Raw genomic sequence first — 10055 nt, forward strand, 5'->3', positions numbered from 1 at the left:
AATAGGGTGTCAGATCCCCTGGAACTGGAGTTACAGATGGTTGTTAGCCACCATGCGGGTGCTAGGATTCGAACCCAAGTCCTCAGCAAGATCAGACAGTGCTCTTAGCTGATGAGCCATCCCTCCAGCCCTCTGACTTATGATTTTTCAATTTACGATGAAAATACTGGGATGTAATTACAACACAAGGCACTGGCTAAATCTTTAAGTCTAAAAGTTGAGGTAGAAACTTGGGAATTGCAAATTGACAATATGATTACATATCAGCTAAGAAGAAGACAGTTATTTCAGATTATACTCTTGGTCAAAGGGACAATGAGAGGACATGGATGGGATGGCCACCAGCAAAGGATAAGAAAGAAACCAGAGTAATACACCCCAGATAAGTGGAGAGCGTTTCACAAGAACACAGTTGATTTATATTCTCTGCATATCACCTTACTAAAATCATTCTATTCCTCCTTCAGATCAGGACATTTCTCTGATAAACCATCTCTGAAAACATATGCCCTGATCTCCCTCTATGTCTCTAAAGCACAGTGTGAGCCTCAATAATTATCAGGATTATGTGCATCACCACAACTCTATGCTCTGCCCTTCTTCCTAATCCCACTCTCCTCAAAAAATGGAGGGCTTAAGGACCACGAGTTTGAAGCAGGACCACTGAAGTCTGGTAGTGCATGGAAGAAGTAGGAAGGAGGAGGTTAACGATTGCTGAGAGCCTGCTATATACTAGGAACACTATCAATAACTGTATGATATTGTCGTACTGCGATGCTCGAAAATGTGGATAAAAACAAGAAAACAAGGGCTGCCTAAGAGTAGAGAGGATTCAGTAGATGAAATCAGAAGAGATAACAGACAGATGACAGACAGACAGATGACAGACAGACAGAGGACACTTCAGGATTCAGGTAGAGTCCTAGGGTGAAAACTGATGCAACAGCATACCAAGATTTGATAGCAACAGCTGTATCGAGACTATTCTGGCAACTCTTCCTTTCTTTCCAAATTCATCCAACAAAATTATCCTACATAATTTTGTTTCCTTTATATAGGATTTTACTGTGGAGTTTGAAAGTAGCAAACAGAAGATATAAATATTTCTGTTCCAACTCGTTGCTGTATCTCTCATTCTGCATGAATAAATTCGTATTCTATTTTAGACAGTAGTCTTATGTAATTAGATTTCTATTGATGACCAGTCTCTGTGTTTTTGATTCTCCTTTAATCATTAAAGTGCCAAATCATTTTTGGGATCAACATGGGACAGACCAAGGTAATTACAAGAGATTGTGATACAAGAAACCCAAGTGAAGCATTCTGTGTGACTGAATGCTAAAGGAAAATATTGATTTTCATTTATTTTATCTCTTGTTGACACACAATAGTGGTCACAGTCATGATTCTTATATAATGGATTGGAGACCAGTTGTCAGGCAATGAACTGAAGAAAAAAAAATAATACTTTGTTGTTGCCAAAAATTTGATCCATTTTTCTGAGGTTATTCTCTAGACTGGTTGAAATGTAGAATCCAAGAGCTGGACTAACACATTCCAGAATTAAATCTATCAATTGTCAGGGTAGCCATTTTTGCTGAACTCAGTCAGTTTGAGATGCCTTGACAAAATAGGGCTTGTAGTCCCTTGAAGACCAGAATTTGAACTGTGATGAAACAGCTAAGGAAATGGTATTTTTATGTTGCTAACTGGATATAGATGTGATCTTCCTCTGGGACACTTGTACCACCTCTTTCTAAATTCTATTCGAAGAAAACCTCATGAAATTATTTTGTGTCATTTTCATGAGATAGGGAAAACCTTTGCCACAGTTTTCATTTTTAAAATGTCTTGAACATTAATACTTGCTCTATTTTCACTGACATCGGGGAGGTGAGAATTCAGAAGTAAATAAATTATTGTTATCAATTCATCTATCAGACTATACAACCAGACTGTATAAGCTGTTCATATTTTTTATGTGCTAAGTCTATCTGAAATATAAATTCTTCCCACACTGGCCATGGCCACAGACTTCCCTATCACTTCTGAAACAAGTGCCACATGCATCCAGTCGAACAGTTTCCACATCTGTCATTAACATGTCACTGAGAATCATCTACATGAATGTAAAACATTCCAGTACCATCATTATTTAGAAACTTAGTGATTTCTTAGTTGCATGGAGAGTCATACCACAGGTATACTCTGCGGTGCTGGAAAGAAAACCCTTAACTGTGATCTCATAGTTTGAGGAGTAAAGTATACCACTGACTGGGAGACTCTAGCAGGCTCACCCCACAGTGTATGTTCCAGCAGAATCTGGGGATTATGAGAGTTCCAAGTTCAGTATCTTTGTAATTATTAAGTTATATTTCATAGTCAGGATATATTTAATTTTTCCCATCTGTATTTACTACTTTTATATATTGAGACAAGTGCATTGTACAAGCTTCATTCCTGTCTCTACCTAATTGAATGCAACTGTTTCTGTCTCATTATTAGTATATGTTTTATATGCTAATAAAAGTATGCTGGATCTCACAGCTAAAAATATATATTATTTCACATGTTATTCAATCTATAATGTCAACTGTCTTAAAAATATAATTTGCCAATTCTTAATGATGCATAGCTATGACTTTATAAAATGAGAAATTTTTTGCTTAACTTTATAAAAGAACATTTACTCATTCCCAAAGCCATTCTAAGAATGTTTCTAAAATGCAATGTCTATAAAATAATTATAACTGAGGTATTTTAATGTGAAATACTATGAAAATGAAGCTTTGAATATTGCATGAATTGATGATGCAATGTGTTACTCTACCAAAGAAAAATAATCTTGTGTAAATTATATAAGATTATATAAGATACAATATAAATTACATAAGATAACTAATTTTAATATTAAGTAATATAAAAACTTAACTATTGAATTCATAAAATATTTGAAAAAAAACTACAGGAGCAAGTTCACACTCAGACATACACATGTACACATAATTAAATCAATAATTTAAAAAAGCCCCATTAAGGAAGGAAGGAAGGAAGGAAGGAAGGAAGGAAGGAAGGAAGGAAGGAAGGAAGGAAGGAAGGAAGGAAAGAGGGAGGGAGGGAGGGAGGGAGGGACGGGAAAGAGAAAAAGAAAGTACAAGAAGTTGTCAGAAAAAAGTTATGAGGAGACATGGGAGGCGTTGGAGAGGAGGGAGGGAGCGTGGATCTGATCAAAACACCTTATATGCATGTATGAAATTCTCCATAAAGGTTTTTAAAAGTTAAAATATATATATAATTTTTCATTTAATTTCTGACTATAACTGTTTAGAAAAAGTGCATTATTTTCATTGAGCATTTTGTTTGAAACCTCAGAAACCTGACTTATTTTGTGTCACACAAGAAAATATAACCTAGCTTTCCTCCATTTTCTCCAACTGTAACTATTCGTTCCACTCAACAAGTAGACCCAACTCAGACAATGGTCCTGATCAGCTGTTATGAGGGAATCAATATATGAGTATTCTCAATCACTCCCAAAGTATGGTGCTTAGGACAAAAACAGAACTCTCTAACACTCTGAATTCTTGGCATAGGACCCCTAGATGTAGACTTCAGTGTAGCTCTGCCCTTTGTGGCTTTCCCCAATAGTTTGATACCCTAAAACCCAGTCAGCCTCCTCTTCCATTGCAAATCAATATTTCCTTGCTCAAACCCTCTGTGTGTGAAAGCCTGACACACTAGAAGCTGACGCAGCTCAGCTAGCCACTGTCCAACTACGAAAGCTATCACCTGTATTTTTCTTTAGAATTATGTCTTGAATGAGTAGTAACAATTCAGTGTTACACTTTGCTGAGCCCTCTGCAACACTGTATTCTGTGTCTTGTGGTTATCTGTTGCTTTTCTAAAACCAAGTTTGACAGTATTTAGTCTATGCATAGTTTTTTATTCTTCAGTGTACCAACCCTCAGCTTCTTTTAATCCAATTCCACTGGCCTTTCAACCTGGGGTCTTATCTTATCCTGTTTATTAGGTAATGGTCTGACATTTATTTGTACAAAATGAAAGCAGGGAGGCTACAGGGAAATTTATTGAGCAAATTTCTATTATATGATATATATTGACAGTAGGAAAAGAAAGAAGCCATTCTTTGAACCGTCCAATAGGACATGGCTTGAAGGCCAAATAATTTCTTGACAGAATAGCAATGAAAGTAGAAAAATACTAAAGTGAGACTGACTCATATATCAGGACTATTTAGAGTTAGCAGCAGCTGGATTGCATGCTAAGAATTTCTATTTTACAGCTTATCTTACCTTAACCTCCACATGTGCCATCAGTACTGCAAAATTGGTGAGGTGGTTACAGGAGCAGGTGGTATGTGTCTTATTTGTTGTCAGGAGCCGACAGCCTTGTGTTGACCAATAACCTGTCATTGTGCGCTTGGAGTAGCTCCAAAATGAACAGTTAGGGTTGAAATTTTCCTCTGACTGCTATGGTGAAAGAAAAATCAATAAAGGCAATAACTATTTTATGATCAAGTAAATTAGACAGGCATTCTCTTTACACACAGCACAGCTTCATACTCTGTTCTAATCCTTACAGAGGTATGTTCCAGTGTTTTCATATTAAGTGGGCCACATCAATTCAAAGCAGAATTGAATACATGGTATTTGTACCATCTAATTAAAATGGGTTTACTGATTTTTCAAATTTGTTAAGATTGAACGATGTTACTAGCAATATTTGGAATCATATCAGTTTTTACATTAAAAAATAGAGGCTAATTGCTGGAAACAACTTGTGAACGGACAGTCTTTATAAATCTTTGTTAAATGTACATGTTTTCTGCAAGATTTGTATATCTACAAAAATAAGTCTTCAGACACAGACTCAACTACCTGCAATATCATATAAAACTCTCTTCAGTTCAATCTGGGGTATTGCTAGCTCTATTAAAAAATGTGCTGTGCTTATTTAAGGTATACAATATGGTGTTATGGACTACATGTAGATAGAAAAAATGTTACTATGTGGAGAAAATTAACATCATCATCTCATATAGAGATCATTTGTATTTGTTTTTCTGGAAAGAAAGAACAATGACAATATGCATATTTATAAAAACAATTATGACTATATTTTATAATGAATTTTTATATGTCAAATAGCAAAAAATATTTTTAAAAAGTTAATACATTTGATATTCATCCAAGAAAAAGATAATGGGGACAATTAAACTTATAATGTCATTTTCTTACCTTAATATGTTTAACAGTAAACACTACAGGATCAGCCAAATAAACCTTGTTACTGAATTCCTTATTTATTGCCGCTGTAATAACAGGAGAATTGACGATGACAGAATGATTTGTGGACATAGCCTCTGTTCCCAACTTCATACTGGCATTCTCCGTGGACAAATAAGGACCCAAGTTGTTATATAGGACAAAGGCTACTCTAATCTCTCCTAAAATAAATGCAAATGTGAATTAGAAGTCGGAAGAAACTCTGATTAGTTTGTACATTCTACTTAAGTTAGGAATTCTAATTAGGTGGAAATCAAATATCAAATATGTACCATACATATTCACACACACACAAAATCAAGCATTTATTTGTTCAGTAAAAATGTACCAAGTCATTGAAGAGGAGGAAAGGGAAGTGAAATTCTGCTGAAATCAGAACCTTATCAGTTCTTTTTTTTTTTTTTTTTTTTTTTTTTTTTTTTTTTTTTTTTTTTGTCTTTTTTGTCTTTTTGAGACAGGGTCTCCCCGTAGCCCCAGCTGTCCCAGAATTCACTATGTAGAGCAGGCCGGGCTGGAACTCATAGAGATCCACCTGCTCTGCCTCCAAGTGCTGGGATTAAAGGTGTGCGCCACCACACCCAGCTCATTTTAGTTCTTTAAAAAACTGAATTGTAGTCCCTGGTTCACTCCATACTTGAAATTGCACTCAAGATGGCTCATAGACCAGAGACGAAACTTAGAACCATTAAGATTCTAGAACAAAATACAAGATAATCTTTCTAAACATTAATGAAAAGGAAATGATGCAGATAGCACTCAAAAACACAGAAAGTATAAAATGGAAAACTGAACTGTATCAAAACTGAAAATCTGAACCTATCAAAATACATCATTAAGAAAATGAATATGCAAACTACAAACTATGAAAAAATGAAAGTCTTAAATATAGAGAGTATTTTTAATATTTAATAATAAGATGGTAGAAAATATTCTAAAGTACCAAAAGATTCTAATTCATACTTTAGGGGAAAGATAAAAAACAAAGATCATTAAATTTATGAAAAATAATTAGCATCATTAGTAATTAAGGAAATAAAAAGTTCAAACTAGGATTGGAGAGATGGCTTAGCAGTTAAGTGCACTGGCTGTTCTTGCAGAAGACCCAGGTTCAGTTCCCAGCACCCACATGACAGCTAACAACCTTCCCTTTACTCCAGTTCCAGGGGATTCAGCACTCTCTTCTGTCCTCCACGGGTACTTCATGCACATGATGCACTTACATACATGCAGGAAAAACACTCATACACATAAAATAAAAATAAATAAATATTTTAAGTTCAACCCACACTGCAATAGCATTTTACAGACCCTTGAATTTAATGTTTACAAGAGTTGGAGCAATTCAAACTCGTGTACATGGCTGACAGTAGTGTAAGACTTTTCAACAGTTTGGAAATATTCGTGACCATTTTATAAAGTTGCATATATATTGATTCTTCCAGGATGAGAGAAAACATTTTACCACAAAGAAAAAAATTGCATAATGCTTTTTACAGACTCCTTACTGATCACAGCCCTTATTTGGAAAGAGATAAAATAGAAGAAATATTTTATAACATTAATCTGAAAATATATAATATACATCAACAAATGGCAAATAATGACTGAATCAAAAAAATTTTTTTCTAAATTACATAATCCAGACAGCAAATAGCTCTGAATGATTCTATATAAATGAAGTCTAAGAACTATGATATTTTGTCTATGAAGTAATAAGAAAGTTTCATTACGTGGGGAAAAGATGTAAACACCAGGGAAATTGATGAGTAAAGAAATAATGTGGTTTTTTTTCTGTTTTATAAATATAACTGCCAAAGAGATGGCTCAGTGGTTGAGAGCACTGCTGCTCTTGCAGAGGAACCAGGTTCTGTTACTAGGACCCACATGGCAGCTAATAATGATCCTAGCTCCAATTCCATAGGCCTCTGAGGGCACTGCAGGAATGTGGTGCATTTAAATACATGCAGGCAGTACTCACATAAAATAAAAACAAACAAAATATTTATTTTAAAAGATTGCAATAAAATTAACACAGTAAAATGTATACTGAATTTTAAAATATATTTTGATTAGTTCTTTGGAATTTCATACAATGTATTTGGATTGTATTCGTTTCCTACTTCTCCCTGTAACTCTGCCCAGATCCACCCAAACCTCCCTACGCCATTGAAATTGGAATCTCTTTTAAAGTAAGTCTACTAATTTTTTACCCACCTGATAAGCCAATTATCATTTTCTGTTGAGGTCACTATTGCTAATAGGTCACCCACTCCTTCCACCTAAATGCCCCTTTATGATAACTTCCTAATAATAGAAGTTTTTAAACATAACCTTTCATCATTTTTTTAACCACTTCCAGACTTAATTCTAGTACAAAGTCATAGTTCACCAAAAGACAGGTGTCACCCTGACTACCATAATTATGACGATAAGAAAGCCCAAAGTCTCTATCTTTGAATCTTAGGGTCAAGCAGTGTAGGAGGAAGTGCGGCCTGAACAACTTGCGCATGTGTGCTGCAAATGCGCCAAAAACATCTGGCTGAGTCTAACCTGTATTCTGCCAAAGGACATGGAGATGGCTGATGCAAGATGGCTTGATGGAGAGGGCCAATGAGGATCAGACACGATCCGAGAAAGCCTACTGGGGCCAATGGGACACTGGGAGGGGGGATATAAGGGAGCCCCATATCCGCAATAAAGGAATCTGCAGCTGCTTGCACTGCCTGCTTCTCACCTGACTCCTGGGGTCTGTGTCATGACTCCGTGCCGACTCTACCCCCACCCGGAGGGCCCCAGGACACCCGCAACAAAGTAGAAAAAGAGGGGAAAAAATGGGTCAAATGAGAAGTGTGTGTGTGTATTTATATATATGTATATTTAAGTGTATATATGTGTATATGTATATTTAAGTGTGTATATATATATATATTTTTTAAGATGGCTGTCCTACACCTTAAGTGTTTGAGACATTCCCTACTGTTAGGAATTTGTACATACACAATGCGTACATGTTTCCTTTTCTCACTATCCTTGTAAACAAGTTCCATGGGCATGCCAATCAGACACATACAGTCAGATGTAATGGCTGCAGACTTCACATGAGGAGCCAGTGACTCAACGAAGCAGAAGGTGGTGTGGCAACACAGCAGCAAAGCCATGAGCTGCAGCGTTCCTGCCCCAGAGACAGCTCAGCAGATGCTGGGCTATGTGGCAGGCCGCTGTCAGCCTCCTGGCTCTAATATTTTCTAAGCCTACTATGGCAGGCCACCCATTGTCATTTCAGTAATCTACCAGAAGAAAGATGAAGAAAACTCATAAAGGAAGAGGCCATTCCTATCTAGTCCTGTATATGCTAACATTACATATTCAAATAGTAACTCATTAAATACCTCTCTGCTTCAACAAAGGAGAAATTTCCACTTTTTCCTTCTAGATTTAGGATAAAAATGCTGATGTTTGGAAGACAGAACTTAATGCTACCCAAACATTTTGTTGATATTACCAAACTTGATTGTAATTGGCTAAAAAGTCATAATTTCCATTTATGGGTATCATGATGTCATCCCATCCTGTTTCCTCAATGCCAATAGTTCCACATAATTGCTTCAAATTATCCACTCTAACACAACTAAATGTGACTTAAGATGAAAAGATTACACACTGATGCAGTTAATAAAAAAAAATGAGCAAACCACTTAATATGGCTAATACAGACATATTGCTGTCTCCAGTAGCCTTCAGTCAGAAAGTCCACAGAGTTATTTAGTACCACCTTAGTGAGTGCATTTCTGTACCTGGCCCTGTTTGCAGCTGTCTGATCACAGGAGTAAATAATATGGTCTCTGCTTTTGTGGAGCTTGCTGCTTAGAAAGAGTCAGACAGGAAGCCTGTGGCGAGTTAAGATGCTACGAAGAAGCACTAATGGCCAAGGGAAGAGTGGTTGAGAAAAAATGGTTCATCTCCGAGAAGATGAGGAAGATCTTCCACACAGAGCTAAGGTTTGCTTTATAAGAAGTGAATGATAAAGAGACTGAATGAAAAGAAATGTAAAAAGTGGTGCCCAGAGGAAAAAACAAAACAGAAAAACCCAATGTAGGACCACGCATGCTTTGTGTGATGAATATAATTAAGACTTGCTGGCATGGATCACATAACATGACAGGAAATATGTGAAGTGGGGCAAATCAGACAGGAAGTATGCCAATAGAAAGTTGAGAGCCTCCTTAAGTATTGCAGGTCTTAAGTATTACTTAAGTATTACTAGAGTGGACGAAGAAATTTCTTACTCAGGAAGAACCCTTTATCAGCAGTAAATAAATATATGGTTGGAACAGAAACGCCAGTACTGCCTAGAAAGCTGAATCTGTATTTTACTGAAAACAATATTACTGCTGCCTCAAATTTTCCATTAGTCCAATTAGCAATGAAATAATGATCTATGGGTTCCACTGCATAGGCTTTATAATACATACACCATATTTGATTCTGATGACAGCAAATATAATGTGGTTTTTCTTGATGGCATGTAACAAGATTTTTTTTCAAAGCACTTACTTTACAGAATGAGCTATGTCCTGAGTTGGTTGGGACACCTGAGGTCATCTTCCTACATCTGAAAGCTTCAAAGTTCTCACTGGCTTTATGAAAAATTGGTGTTTTTTTTTTTTAAGATTTGTGAACCTAGGAGCATACTTTCTCTATGATGGCTTATTTATTGAAGTGTTTAAGTGAATTCAATCCAGCAGTCTC

The 10055-nt window shown here is 36.1% G+C and overlaps 1 protein-coding gene across 18 annotated transcripts in view; it reads right to left on the reverse strand.

The window, feature by feature from the left end:
• The window catches only part of Adgrl3 (adhesion G protein-coupled receptor L3), an 877792-nt gene that overhangs the window by 150813 nt on the left and 716924 nt on the right, over window positions 1-10055 (reverse strand). For all 18 annotated transcript variants that reach the window (XM_008833280.3, XM_008833274.3, XM_029563589.1 and 15 more), the window contains 2 exons: window positions 5259-5467; window positions 4314-4490 (listed from right to left, as the gene is read on the reverse strand). In XM_008833280.3, the coding sequence (XP_008831502.1) occupies window positions 4314-4490; window positions 5259-5467 (386 nt within the window). The remainder of the gene's footprint in view (window positions 1-4313; window positions 4491-5258; window positions 5468-10055) is intronic.

Source organism: Nannospalax galili, unplaced genomic scaffold (genome assembly GCF_000622305.1).
Source record: "Nannospalax galili isolate Female #2095 unplaced genomic scaffold, S.galili_v1.0 scaffold433, whole genome shotgun sequence".
In the NCBI taxonomy this organism is placed as follows: domain Eukaryota; kingdom Metazoa; phylum Chordata; class Mammalia; order Rodentia; family Spalacidae; genus Nannospalax; species Nannospalax galili.